Here is a 13,456-nt window from a genome sequence, read left to right on the forward strand (position 1 = left end):
ATACTCACAACTAGCAAAAGTCACATCCCCATTTCAGCCTGGAGCTCTCTCAGCGCCTTCTCGTCTTCGTCCTCTTCCTCCTCCTGCACCTTGCCGGTCGGAGCGTCCGGCAGTTGCGACTTGACGGGCTCGGCCGGAGGCTTGACGGCCTGCTTGGTGTCTGTCATCTTATTATCGAGCTCTTCCTGCTGCAGAGCGGCGAGCTCCTCGTCGAGCTCGTCCTCGTCCACCAGATCGTTGCCCAGTGGTCGGCTGATGGCATCGGAGATCTCCTCGCTGAGCTCGACCTGCTCTCTGATATCGTCCATTGTCTGGTCGACCTTGTCGACATTGAAGTCGCCGTGCATTTGTTTCATCGCCTTTGCGCCCTGTTTCATCGCCTTCATCGTCTCCAGGTTCAGGTTCGCAGACTCTATCGCGTTGAGCTGCGTCTCCAAGGACTCCACCTGGTTCTCAATCTTGAGTATGTCTGCCTCGAGCTTCTTCTTCTTTTTCAGGGCCATTTTCGCCAGATTCTTGTTCGACGTGACGTTCTTGCGCGCAATAGCATCCTGCTCCTGGACCTGCGTCTCTAGAAACGCAGACTTCTTGTTTAGCGTCGAAATATGCTCTCTAAGTTCCACAATCGCCTTCTTGGGAAGCTCCTTCTTCTGCTTCGCGTTGCCGCCAAAGAAGTATCCCCACATTTTGTACTAGCTGTTTCTGTCTGTGCGCGCGGTCTTAGGGTCCTATAACACAAGAAGCACTCGTCGGTGTTGTTACCTGTTCTAGTCTGTTATCAAAAGCTGCAATAAAAATAAATACGGTGTACGGGTTACTTAAGATTATTCAGAATCGTGGCGGCCGGCGAGCTGCCCGACCCCAGCGCCGCCAGCAGGTTCGACAGCACCTCCAAATCCTCTGCGGGGCTTTCCTCCGCCGCGTTCTCCCCATCGCGGCCCGTATCTCCATCCGTATCGTCTGAGTCCGCCCCTCGCAGTTGCTCCATGTCCTCTTTGCTCAGCTGCAACGCCTCACGACAGAAGAACTCAAAGAAGTCGTCTTCGTCAATATCGACTCCCTCTTGCCTGAAATAGTCCCGTATACGCGAGCTCTCGCTCTCGTCTGCCGCCTTCTCGTCATCATCGCTCTCGGACCCTGCCCCAGCCCAGTCTGTCTCTCTACTCATGAACTGTTTCACCTTCTGGACCATGTCCTCGTCGTAGCGCTGTTTCTCCTCCTCCTCCACCTGCTCCGGCGGCTCCCACTCAACAAGTTTGTCTATCACGTTGTACCGCAGAAGCTCCCGCTGCAACGGGTCGTGCTCTGTGATTTCGTTGTGCTGCTTTAACAGGTCCTCAAAGTCAGCTTCGTCTATATTCTCTCGGAATTCCTCCTCCTGGATCGCCCGGTCGGCAATCTCGCCCATCCCTGCCGCCGTCTCGCCGTACTTTTGCAAATCCGTGTGCACTATCGCATTGACTCTAATGTTTAGTGTCACCTGTCTGGACGGTCGCTGGCCGCCGAGCCGGAGTCCTAACAGCCGCAGGGGCTCCAGAAAATGCGAAATGGCTGCTCCAGCGACGTACGCAGGCCGGCCAACGAGCTTGCGTGCCGTTTGCTCCGAAACCAGCAGCGACTCCATTGTGATGTGTTTCAGAGCTTCCTGCGGATAATTGGCAATCTTCTTGCGCACCAGCTCCTCCGTGACGTCGCTGAGGACCTCTAAACGGTAGCTGGCTGACTGCAGAAACGCAAGGGCCTCTTCAAGGTCCAGATTCCGCCCTTCGCAGTACTCTTTCGGGACGCAGACCACCCTTCGCGAGTTGACCCAAACTCTGTTTGATGCGCAGTCTGGATCCAGCCACCCAGGAACCTGCTGGGCAGCCTCGATCAGCAGAAACTCGCGGTCCTGGTCATAGAGATGCAAGTATATGTTTTCGCTCCTGGACGTGAATCTGAACAGCAGACTGGCAACCACCCACAGATCGTCCATGTTTTCGCCGTATTCGAGCTCTCCATACAGAAAACAGTGTCTATCGTCGACCAGCTGGTACTCAACAGGCCGGACATGCCACGGATAGTGGTCTAGGTACGGTCTGAGCTCTACGTCCAGATTATGCTTGAGCTGGGTGAGTTCTGTCCTGATTTGGGCCTCGTCTTTGTATACGCCGACATAGAAAAGAGCAAAACACAGCGTTTCCGGCGCCAACAGCTCGTCAGACGCATAAGAGTACACCTTGTGATAGTCCATAAGTCACAGCAGTGTATTTATTTTTTTATCTAAATTAATTCTCCAAAACTGTATTTCCGTCCACTAAGGCCCAGTCAATTCTCGCCTCCTTGCCGTATTTTTCCTCGAGCCACGCGTTGCACTTGGTGAAGTGCTGGCAGTCGAAAAATCCGCGTGCCGCACTGAGCGGAGACGGATGGACAGACTTCAGAAACAGGTTCAGGCTCCAGTCGATCTTGCCGACGTTGAACACGGTCTTCTGAGCAGGCGACCCCCACGCAACGATGGCCAGACCCTTGCCGTTCCTGTTTCTGTGCTCGATCAGCTTCTTGATGACCTGCATGGTGAATTGTTCCCAGCCTTTGCCCGAGTGTGAGTTGGCGTTATGGGCGCGCACCGTGAGACACGTATTGAGCATGAGGACTCCGTTCTGGGCCCATTTCGTGAGGTCGCCCTTCCTGGGGATCTCAAACTTGGGATACTCTTTTTTCAGACACTTGTAAATGTTTTTCAGAGACGGAGGTGGCGGAGTAGGGTCCTGAACAGAGAACGCGAGTCCGTGAGCCTGGTTGTAGTTGTGGTACGGATCCTGGCCAAGAACAAGCACATTGACATTGTTGACTGGCGTCAGACGCGTCCACGAGTAGATGTTCTCCTTGGGAGGGAAGACAGTCTGAGACTTCCATTCAGAAAGCAGGAATCTCTTGAGACCCAAAAAGTAGGGTTTGGTCAGTTCCTGGTGCAGCAGAGCAAGCCATGACGATTCCATGCTCGAGATCTCCAGCTCGAGCAGATCCTTCTGCTCGGGAGTCAGCGAGTTGACCCACTTCTGTTTATTGAAGGAGCTTGTTGTGGTCACCTGGAGAGTGATTTGTTTCTTCACGGAATCCGTCTTTCGGACCACTTGCGTCTCCGACACCACGCTCTTGGCCACAGAGTCCGACTTCTGCCTTTTCACCGCGAAAAAGTCGGTGATCGTGCGTTTTTGCGCCATCTTTGGAGACACCTTGTTCATGTTGATAAATATTCGCGTCGCGATCCTGGCAGTGTCGTGGTTTTATTTTAGATTTACTGGGGTATTTAATTTTGACACAAGACATATCCCTTGTTCTTTTTAGCTCTGCTTCTGCTCCGCAGCATCGGCATTTACGACCTGCTGCAGTGATCCTGTTTTGAAGAGCGAAATACAAGACATTATAAGGCGGCTGACCTCGCACTCCCCAATGAGTAACGCAGCCAAGGGTAAGAGAGGCACCATAGACCAGCTGCTGCGATCGGTGAAGAGCCAGGTGTTTGAGGACGACCAGAACCAGGAAAATGGCAGTACCACAGACCTTTCTGCTGACTCAGCGCCTAGGAAGCTGCTAAACTCCTGGACGTTTTCCAAGACGCAGCAACTGCAGACCGGCTCGACATCGAACGCCTCGCTCAAATCGCTCAAGAGCGAGCCTGTGAGTCCGAAATTGGAGCCGAAAGCTGGGCCTGTATGTAAGGATACCGAGAATGAGGAGCTGGAACCGCCCAAGGAGACCAAGGACCGTGCGCAATCGTGGTCGTTTTGGTCCAGGAATACTAGACCCGTGGACCAACCGACCGCAGTGGAGACAGAAGCCACGCTGTCTGAGCCGGTGAGACAGGATCCGGTCGTCTCGCCCAAAAAGAAAAAACAGAAACTGTCGTCTGCTCCGAGCAGGCCGGATCTGGTGGTACCGCAGTTCGAGTCGCTGCCGTGTGTTACGCCTGGAACCTACGTTTATTCCGCCGTCAATAATCTCATGTTGCTGGCGGGGCGCGAGCCAGCGCCCGTTGGCCATCTTAGCAGAAAGATCCGTGCGTCGAGCTTCCGACGAGTGCTCATCATTGGCGTCCACGGGTTCTTCCCTACCAAAATGATCCGCCCGCTTATTGGGGAGCCCACAGGCACTTCTGCACGGTTTGCAAAGGCGGCGGAAGATGCGATCAGCGCGTGGGCCCAAGAACAGGGAATGAGCATCGAGACACAGAAAATAGCACTTGAAAAGGAGGGCAAAATCTTCGACAGAGTGGAGTTCTTCTTCGAGGCGATGCAGAAGTGGCACGAGGAGGTGGAAAAGGCAGATTTCATCTATGTGTGCGCGCATTCGCAGGGCACTCCGGTGGCCATGATGCTCATCTCCAAGATGATAGAACATGGCCTCATTGCAGACAACAAGCGCATAGCCATCTTGGGAATGGCAGGTATTAACATTGGTCCCTACTACGGGATGGACCAGTCGCTATTTATTAGGGCCTATTCGTCTATCGAGAACGAGTCCATGCTGGAGCTGTTCCAGTTCCAGAATTTTCAGAGCTTGCAAAGCCGCAAGTACTTGGAAAGCGTGCGCAATCTGATTGCACACAACGTGAAGATCACGCTTGTGGGGTCTGTCAACGACCAGCTGGTTCCTCTCTACTCCGCAATCGGCTGCCATATCTCGCACCCCAACATATACAAGGCGGTCTATATTGACGGCAAGTCGAACACTCCAGACTTTGTGGCGCGCATAGTGAAGCTCTCGTGCATGCTACAGAATCTGGGGTATACGGACCACGGAGTGATCGCGGAAATGAGTCACGCTTTGGCAGGCCCGCTTACTGGCGGTGGCCACTCTCGCATCTACAACAGCCCCGACGTATACAAGCTCGCACTCAACTTCGCGCTCAAAACAATGGACTCCAGCCTTGTAGTTAGGCAGCCAGTCCGATTTCACGAGATAGACGTCTCGGACGTGGGCAGCAATCCGTTCACGCTGCCGTGGTGCACCAGAGGCCTGTTTTTCGATGTCAAGAAGCGATTGGACGATGGGGAGAAGGAAATTGAGATGGTTTTCAAGGAATTTGATAACTGGAACCCAGAGTCGAAAGTTCTGAGGGACGTGAAATATCGTCTGAACGGTATCAAGGATAAACTATGACGGGAAAAAGCGATACTTTTTTGGATTGTTGAATTTATTTTTTTCCACTTTATCTAGATGTCGGACAAAACAGCGTCTCAAAAAGTGTCCACGGTCGGCGGCTTCATCGCTGGAGGACTCGCGGCCTGCGGAGCTGTGACGATGACGAATCCGATCGAGCTGGTGAAAACTAGAATGCAGCTGGAAGGAGAGCTGTCCAGTGCAACCAACACTCCGAGAGTTTACAAAAATCCGTTCCAGGCTCTGGGGCTTATCTACAAAAATGAGGGTATTAGGGGGTGTCAGAAAGGTCTTTTCTGTGCGTACGTCTACCAACTTGGACTGAACGGATGTCGTCTCGGCTTGTATGAGCCGGTGAGAAACTTCATCAACACAATTATCTTTCCGTCTCAGAACGCACATTCCGTCCAAAGCATTCCAGTCAACGTCGCAGCAGGAGCGCTATCTGGTATAGCCGGTGCCATTGTTGGCTCGCCTTTCTACCTCATCAAAACGCGGATGCAGTCGTACTCGCCCAGTATTAAGATCGGTGAGCAAACTCATTACACATCGACGTGGAACGGGCTTGTTTCGCAATATAGACAAGGCGGATTGAAAGGACTTTTCAGAGGAGTGGATGCTGCCATCATTAGAACCGGTATGGGCTCTTCGGTTCAATTGCCGATCTACAACTTTGCCAAGCACGAGCTGCTGAAGACGGGACTTATTGAGGAAGGCCCGCATCTTCACCTGCTTTCCAGTACTATCGCGGGTCTCGGAGTTGGCGTGGTGATGAACCCAGGAGACGTTATTCTAACCAGAGTCTACAACCAGAAGGGAAACAAGTACTCTGGCCCCATCGATTGTCTGATCAAGACCGTCAAGAGCGAGGGTATCGGTGCTCTTTATAAAGGATTCGGAGCACAATTGCTCAGAATTGCTCCTCACACCGTTCTCACGCTGACTTTCATGGAGCAAACCATGAAGCTGACGTTCATGGTGGAATCGAGGCTGTTTGTCTAGCCTAATATATTGATGCTAATAAACTCCATAAACTTTTTTTTACTGCGACTGTCCAAGTGCAGAATCCTGGTCCTGATCTGTCTGGTCTGTCTGCTCGGCTTGCTCGCTCCAGCTCTGGGCTCCCGCTTCCGTTCCGGACGCTGTATTCGTGCTGGTAGACCCGCTAGCAGCATTGCACCAATACTTGTGGTACGTCCAAGCCTTCGACTGACACTCTTTCGAACAATACTTCGCACGCTTACATCGCCGGCACTTGGCAAACTGGCGAGGCTCGTCTTCCCATTTGCCGCAGCCAAAGTAGGCGCACTGTCGTCTTCCGCCTTTACTCTCATCCTTTCTGTTGGAATTTCGCACGATCACAGAGGCCCAGTAGGTAATGTCCTTAGAATGCAAATGCTTGACAGTAAACTTTTCGACAAGTGGGAATATGTTGACCCGTTTGATGGGACGGATGTTTGGGTCGATTGTTTGAGAATTGGGGAGCATCAGAGACAGAGGCCCCATTTCGAAGTCGTCCCATTCATCGTAGTCCCATGTAGAAGCGTATTTTTCTCTTTTGCGTTTGTAGATCTGATTATTCCGGAGTCTCAGAATATTGTGTTCACGATGTGCGTACCGCGAAATATTCAGAGCAAACTTTTCTAGCTTCGTTGCCTTTTCTATCCGATCCTGCTCGTTTATAAGTGAGTTGTAATCCCGTAACAGATGCGCATATTTCGACTCGCACTTGCGATCGCTGTACTTTTGTCGTTTGGACTTCGACGAGCTAGAGCCCAGCCATAAGTTCTCGGGGAACTGCTGGCGCGTCAGACCCGAAGCCACGCCAAATTTATTTTCGTTCGGAATCACAAACTCGTTCAGGCCGTTCGCCACGTCTTCGTCCTCCGAACTGTCCTCGTCATCATATATGTCGTTTAGTAAATCGCCCGTTTCGTTCATGTCGCAATCTGTCTCCAAAGGAGGTGGTATATTGTAGTTTCTAAGTGACAACCCGTTAACAATGTAGGTATCGGCAAGTTTGTATCTCAAATAAGTGTACTTTGAGATGAACGCCAAAACCTGCAGCGACCAGATGACGTCGTCTTCCTTCGGGATCAAGATCCCGTTCTCAAAATTGCGCGGAATGGACTGATTGAATTTGTCCTCCGTAGCTCTGAAAAATGGCAGATCCGTCGAGGACATATTTTCCCTGAGAATGTTCGAGATCTCGGGATTGTTCACTAGCTGGTTTGTAAACACCGCGTTCCTGGTCAGCTCGCTATAACTTGTCAGGAGCTCTTGATTGATTTTGGAAATATCGTCGGTAGTGTTGAGTCTGTCGAGGAAATTCAGGAAAGTGAGGGACTTGGATATCTTGGAGTATTCCTCGTCAAGCTGGGCCTCTGCGTCACCCAACGCTAGATCGCCTAACGTTTTCTTCTTATGCTGCTCATGTTTCTGGATTTCAGCCTCCGCCTCCATGACTGTCTGGTTTGCCTCCTCCACGAGGCGTCTGACATTCTGAAACACTTCGTTGATTTGGTCATTGTTGAAGTCGTCGTACATTTCGTTGCTGCGTTGCTGCTGCTGTGCCAGTTGCGACTCGTCCGTGGCAGCCGTAAACGAGGATGCGTTCGTTAGTAGGTCGTCACTTATTTCAGAGGTTCCTTCCGTGACTGTAGTGTTGGCAGTGCTGGTAGTTCTAACGTTAAGATAGTGGTCTTTATTGCTCTGCAGGTGCGAATTCCACGCCGTCTTCTTCGAGATAACATAGTTGTCAAGAATCGTAGCGATTATAGGAATCATTCCAGCATCCACCACTTTCTTTCTTATTCTCTCGTTGCCTCTAGTCCCCACCAGAACCAAACACTGAAACGCAAGCACCCATTTCCACGCACTGATGCATTTTTCCTTCTCGGTAGTTGGACTTTGACATTCGTACAGAATATCGACCAATCTTTCCAGTCCTCCATCCTGGGACAACGCCTCGCGAACTTTCAGTGAAGACGAGGCTAGGAACGTGAGGTGGTTCAAGGAGTTTACCAGAGGCTTGTCCTCAGTGCAATCCAGGGCTCGCCGGTCATACAAAGTGGATGTTATCGATACTGCTGCCTTGTTGGCTGTTACTGATTTGTTGTTGGAATCTCTCATCTAATGAATATTGTACAATGAGGGCGGCTTCTCGTATTTGAAGGAACTGTACAACACCTTGGGTGGTAGGTCTCCGTGTATAATAAATATATTCTCGAGGGCGATTTATCCAGCTATTTTGATAAAATATTCAATTCTAATACTCCCACTCCCATTTGCCACTTCGAAAAAAAAAAAACAGTTGCCCCCACAGGCGAAGATTAGAAAATATTCCGATCGATACATCTTTACATTAGCTAAACGATACAGTATGATATAGGATTTGCAATCAGACCCATAATTCTTTGCCAGCAGAAGCCATGTACTGGTTCAGATCGCTCACCTTATCACTCCACATAATAAGCTTCTTCTTCATGGCCTCGATCTGGTCCAACGTCATTGTTCTTGGCTGAATCCACGAGATCTCAACCTCGGAGTTGACCTCGTTGATCAGTCCCTTCATCAGCTGTAAACTGAAACATTTGATGAGCAGGTTCTCCACCTCGTCGTAGTTTTGCAGGAATGGCACCTCTTTGATAATTGCGTCGAACTTGAACGTCCTATTCTGTGTTGGACTATTGAAAATCAGCTTGGTCAGTGACATGATGCACATCTTCTGCTTGAGGAATCCAACATTGGAGGCAATCTCCGGGATCTGCTTGATCTCTGGGCTGCCAATTACTTGCTCAAAAACAGCCAAGTCGCCAGAGTTGAGCGCAAGAATTAGCTGTTTCAGCCAGGCAATATCCAGATACTGGAAGATGTCGTGCATGATGATCTCTCCGAAATTGTAGATTTTGTCCCCGAGCAACGCACTTGCGCAGATATCCTTGACAATCGCATGCTTGTTGGCAAGATTGTCGAGATTGTCGATGCACGCCAAAAACAGCAGAGAGTTGTAGTAAACGGCAGTGTAGTCGCCCTTGAGCTTCATAAGACTGGCGTTCGTGAAATAGTAGCTAGCATTGATCCTGTTGTCCAGGGACCAGTTGATCTTGTCGATTTTCTTCGAGCATTCGTCGATGATGGCTGAGGCTTCGTCCACAAATCCCAAATTCAGTTTGACTCCTGCAATCTCGATTTCTAGGAAAAGCAGTGCCTGGATGATTTCTATGTCAGCGATGTCGTCGTCATCGGTTTTTTTGATGTTCTTTCTGTTTTTGATGAGGTCTTTGACATTGGTCAAGTATTCGAGGCGCTCTTTCAAGTCGCAATCCTGTAGAGACAGAAGCAGAAATTCTATCAGCTTGAGTTGGTTGATTTTGTCGTTGATCTTCAGTACGAAGTTCTCAAACAGCTTTAGTCTGATCGGCTTGCTATTTTCATTCTTGTAAACCTTCTGCGACAGCACCTCAGACAATTGGAACCACAATTTCCGCTCGTACAGGTCCTCGAGCTGGTACATAGCACCAACAAGGTCGGAGTCTCCCGAAGGCTCGATTTGCTCTCGAAGTGTAATCAAAACAGTCGAAGCATCCGCGTCGATTGGAGACATGTTGAATTATTTGCCACTAAGAAAATTGGCTGGGAAAATTACTTGAATATTTTGTCTAAAAAAAATAAAATAAAAAAAAATTCAAGCAATGTCTTTTGACCTGGAGTCCTTGGCTCCATCGCTAATCAGTCTGATTCGTTTATCCTCGGCCGTGAATGCCAAGGATATTTCGTTCTACAACAGCATAGATGCGACGGTGAAAAGCGAAAGCACAGCTCTGAACCAGCATCTCATAGACCTTCTGAACGAGCTGCTTCCCAACGCTTTTTCTATCTCGAGTGACCAGGACGGCCAGCTCCACGCCGACAAAAAGGACGAAAACTGGAAAGTTGTGAGCAGTGTGCTGGATACACTGTTTGAAAACGCCGAAATAGCGCTCGAGGAGGGCACAAAGAAGGAGCAGACCAGCCACGCAAAGGACGAATTTACCTACCTGGACGAAAATGACACTTCGGGAACCCGCAAGAGCACTCCACAGTCACTGAAAATCGAGAAGCCCCAGCTGCTCTTCAAAACTCCTGTGAACAACTTCGAGACATCGCCTTTCAAGCCGCTTATTACATCAAAGCCAAACGCATTGATCCCGCTCCAGAAGAGTGTGCAGCTGGTGTGCGCTGCTCCGGACGTGCCCGAGCACTACGAGAACCCATACTCCTACGAGATCATGAACCAGCCGTACCCAGAGTGGATTTTGCAGCAGCAAGAATCTTTCGACTCGATTCCGTGGAAAGAGAGCGAGGAGCCGACCTGGATCGACAATCCAGCGCAGCTGGACGATCTGCTCGTTGAGCTTAGCAGATGCAGGGTTATTGCCGTTGATTTGGAGCACCACGACTACAGAACGTACCACGGAATCACCTGTTTGATGCAATTAACCACAGACACAAAAAAGGACTACTTGATCGACCCGTTGAGCCCAGAGCTCAGGCCACATCTGGTGAATCTTAACGTCATCTTCACGGACCCAAACATCGTCAAAGTCTTCCATGGCGCGTTCATGGACATAATCTGGCTGCAGAGGGACCTTGGGCTGTATGTTGTTTCGCTATTTGACACTTACCACGCAGCCAGAGAACTGGGGCTAGGCCGCCATTCGCTTGCGCATTTACTGGAAACGTATGTGAAATTCAAGACGTCCAAGAAATGGCAGCTGGCCGACTGGAGGTTGCGGCCGCTGAACTCGGAAATGAAGAACTACGCCAAAGCAGACACGCATTTTCTGATTGAGGTTTTCTACAAGATGCACCGCGAGCTAGTGCAGAATCCGGACAAACTGAAAAAGGTTTTGTACGAGTCACGCAGGGTGTCGAACAGACGGTACGAGTACTCGACGTTCAAACCCAGAAACGTCAAGTCGGCAAACGGGTTTTCCAGCGGCGCAGAAGTTGTTGCTACCAACCAGTCTGTGCCGCAGCTTCCCGAGTTTAAAAACGGGCTATTGTCGGTGCAGAACGCTACAAACCTTCCGTGGAGCAATTTGGCGCACTCGAACTCGATTCCGATGGCCAAGAGACCTCTGCTGGAGGTGCTTTTCAAATGGCGGGACGAGCAGGCGCGGCGAGAGGACGAGTCGCCGCGTTACATCATGTCTGATTTCATGCTTGTGTCGCTGGTGAACGCTTTTAGCCAGGACTCGGAGGAGGTCAGCGAGCGGACTGTGCTGGAGGTGGTGAACTCGTCCTCGCGGTTTGGCGGGTCGCAGTTCGTGCGCACGAGGCTGAAGGAGCTTGTTATGTTGATCCAGAACTGTCTGGAGGAGCTGAAGCAGATGGACGCGGCGCTGTGGGACAGCGTTTACGAGACAAAGCCGGCAACGACGCAAGGTGGCTCCAAGGACGCTGAACTGGCGTTTGAGACGGTGAAGCAGGATTTTGAGGCGGCCAACAGGCCCATTTACGACGGCATTGTGCTGGCGAAAGAGGCCGGCAACGGCGTGTTTGCGGTGCGGTACACCAGAAACGGGGGGGTGACTTTTATTGGTGCCGACGTGAAGCAGCAGCGGCTGGAAAAGGCGTTGGAGTATTTAGGAAGCCAGCGAGACGTTGCAGTTGACGTTTCTGTGGAGCCTGCAGAGGAGCAGCCAGAGCAGCCAGAGCAGGAAGCAGAAGCAGAGACGCCGGAGCCAGAAAGCCGTCTGACGAGCACGGCGCCGGACGAGATCATCACGCTGCGCAAGCACCAGCAGCGAAGACGCAAGCAGGACACGCCGGCCACAGAGAAACTCGACACGTCGCAAAAGATAATGGTTTCGAAGCCGCAGCAGAAAAAGCGCAAGGTGTTCGAGCCGTACAAGAACGAGGGCCCCGTGGCTGCGCCAAAGAAAAAGCGGCCCGTGACGAGCGGCCGCAACCTCATTTTCAAGAAGAAATAGTTTAGCAATAGAATCTATTTAGACCCCTTGAGGGACTCGGTCTGGCCGCTGAGAAGCGTGAACGTGTCTGCCTGCAGTTTGTCTCTGCCTTTGAGGAAGTCGAGTTCCATCACGAAGCAGAACTCGAGGATATTGGCCTTGCACATCTGGACGAGCTGGCCGGCGCCCCTGGCAGAGCCTCCGGTGGCCAGGATGTCGTCGACGATCACCACATTCGACCCCTCGGGGATGGACTCGACCTGTATCTCGAAGAAGTCCTCGCCGTACTCCTTCGTGTAGGCAGCTCTGTACAGCTCTCCGGGCAGCTTTCCCTTCTTTCTGATCGGCACAAAGCCGGCATCGAGAGCCAGGGCGAGCGTCGGGCCAAACAGGAAGCCTCTGGACTCCAGTCCGACGATATATTCGATGGTCTGGTCAGGGAACCGGGCCTCCAGATGCATCTTGAACGCCTTGATCAGTTTGTTGAAGAGAGCCGGTGATCTGAAAATAGGAAGGAAGTCCTCGAACAGGATGCCCTCGGAGGGGAAGTTCGGATACTGATGGAGCGCGGACTTGAGTTCTGCCGCGATTTCAGCAAGTTCTGTAGACATGTTGATAGGGAAAAAAAAATTAAAAAAATTGGGTCGATACGCTGCAGGCCGTCCGGAGCAGGCCTATGCAGCTGCAACTTGCGAGGCTGAGCAGCTACGATGCCGGCCGTTTCGCAGGCCATTGCGGCTGTCAACAGCACGTTCACGGGCCCCTGAGGTGGCAACCGGCCATGCTCGATCCATGCATCGGTAGACCAGTCTTCCTTCATATATTTCGTCGACGCGTCGATTTTATTTCTCATGACCATTCTTTTTGTTTCGCTCATCTCGAGAGATGTAAGTACTCCCCAGCCTACGCTAACCAGAACCGGCCCCTGTACATCCAGCCGTTTGTGGCGGGGGGCGCCGCAGACGAGCGCACCGCCAACGAGCTGCTCAAGTACAACTTCCTGTCGCACATGTCGCTGGACATCTTTGAGTCGCCGTTTGCACAGCCGGCCCCAGACCCAAACACGAAAAAAACCTATGTTCTGCTGTTTGTGCAGGACGGGGTGTACGTGTTTGGACAGCAGACGAGCACGGGGCTTCGGATCGTCGTGGGGGCTACACGCGCGGAGAACGAGCTGCCGGACGAGGGCCTAAACGGGCTTTTTGCCGAGATCCAGCGCGCATACCTCAAGCTGGTGTGCAACCCGTTCAAGAGCATTGAGTCCGAAAACGAGGAGATCGAGAACCCGCGGTTCGACCGTCAGGTCAAGGAGGCCGTTGCCAGATGGGAAAACCGTTCATTATCTACTTAAGCAC

At 51.5% G+C, this 13,456-nt stretch overlaps 10 protein-coding genes across 10 annotated transcripts; 4 read left to right on the top strand and 6 right to left on the bottom strand.

The window, feature by feature from the left end:
• Positions 1-20: 20 nt before the first annotated feature.
• On the bottom strand, positions 21-686 carry KL911_001386 (uncharacterized protein; the record flags this gene model as incomplete). Its single annotated transcript, XM_043196338.1, has 1 exon — positions 21-686. One exon carries the CDS (start codon positions 684-686, stop codon positions 21-23), a length of 666 nt encoding a protein of 221 aa, XP_043055959.1.
• Positions 687-814: 128 nt separating this feature from the next.
• KL911_001387 (uncharacterized protein) lies at positions 815-2,233 on the bottom strand (the record flags this gene model as incomplete). The annotated part of the gene is made up of 1 exon (XM_043196339.1): positions 815-2,233. The coding sequence occupies one exon, from the start codon at positions 2,231-2,233 to the stop codon at positions 815-817; it is 1,419 nt and encodes a 472-aa protein (XP_043055960.1).
• A 34-nt stretch (positions 2,234-2,267) lies between these two features.
• Positions 2,268-3,227, bottom strand: KL911_001388 (uncharacterized protein; the record flags this gene model as incomplete). The annotated part of the gene is made up of 1 exon (XM_043196340.1): positions 2,268-3,227. One exon carries the CDS (start codon positions 3,225-3,227, stop codon positions 2,268-2,270), a length of 960 nt encoding a protein of 319 aa, XP_043055961.1.
• A 208-nt stretch (positions 3,228-3,435) lies between these two features.
• KL911_001389 (uncharacterized protein) lies at positions 3,436-5,145 on the top strand (the record flags this gene model as incomplete). The annotated part of the gene is made up of 1 exon (XM_043196341.1): positions 3,436-5,145. One exon carries the CDS (start codon positions 3,436-3,438, stop codon positions 5,143-5,145), a length of 1,710 nt encoding a protein of 569 aa, XP_043055962.1.
• A 57-nt stretch (positions 5,146-5,202) lies between these two features.
• On the top strand, positions 5,203-6,147 carry KL911_001390 (uncharacterized protein; the record flags this gene model as incomplete). Its single annotated transcript, XM_043196343.1, has 1 exon — positions 5,203-6,147. The coding sequence occupies one exon, from the start codon at positions 5,203-5,205 to the stop codon at positions 6,145-6,147; it is 945 nt and encodes a 314-aa protein (XP_043055963.1).
• Positions 6,148-6,186: 39 nt separating this feature from the next.
• KL911_001391 (uncharacterized protein) lies at positions 6,187-8,277 on the bottom strand (the record flags this gene model as incomplete). The annotated part of the gene is made up of 1 exon (XM_043196344.1): positions 6,187-8,277. The coding sequence occupies one exon, from the start codon at positions 8,275-8,277 to the stop codon at positions 6,187-6,189; it is 2,091 nt and encodes a 696-aa protein (XP_043055964.1).
• A 268-nt stretch (positions 8,278-8,545) lies between these two features.
• Positions 8,546-9,751, bottom strand: KL911_001392 (uncharacterized protein; the record flags this gene model as incomplete). The annotated part of the gene is made up of 1 exon (XM_043196345.1): positions 8,546-9,751. One exon carries the CDS (start codon positions 9,749-9,751, stop codon positions 8,546-8,548), a length of 1,206 nt encoding a protein of 401 aa, XP_043055965.1.
• Positions 9,752-9,839: 88 nt separating this feature from the next.
• KL911_001393 (uncharacterized protein) lies at positions 9,840-12,122 on the top strand (the record flags this gene model as incomplete). The annotated part of the gene is made up of 1 exon (XM_043196346.1): positions 9,840-12,122. The coding sequence occupies one exon, from the start codon at positions 9,840-9,842 to the stop codon at positions 12,120-12,122; it is 2,283 nt and encodes a 760-aa protein (XP_043055966.1).
• Positions 12,123-12,136: 14 nt separating this feature from the next.
• KL911_001394 (uncharacterized protein) lies at positions 12,137-12,712 on the bottom strand (the record flags this gene model as incomplete). The annotated part of the gene is made up of 1 exon (XM_043196347.1): positions 12,137-12,712. One exon carries the CDS (start codon positions 12,710-12,712, stop codon positions 12,137-12,139), a length of 576 nt encoding a protein of 191 aa, XP_043055967.1.
• Positions 12,713-12,777: 65 nt separating this feature from the next.
• Positions 12,778-13,452, top strand: KL911_001395 (uncharacterized protein; the record flags this gene model as incomplete). The annotated part of the gene is made up of 2 exons (XM_043196348.1): positions 12,778-12,820; positions 13,064-13,452. 2 exons carry the CDS (start codon positions 12,778-12,780, stop codon positions 13,450-13,452), a joined length of 432 nt encoding a protein of 143 aa, XP_043055968.1.
• Positions 13,453-13,456: the final 4 nt, after the last annotated feature.

Source organism: Ogataea haglerorum (assembly GCF_019207285.1).
Source record: "Ogataea haglerorum isolate 81-453-3 chromosome Unknown 81-453-3_NODE_3_length_672639_cov_96.912891, whole genome shotgun sequence".
NCBI lineage: Eukaryota > Fungi > Ascomycota > Pichiomycetes > Pichiales > Pichiaceae > Ogataea > Ogataea haglerorum.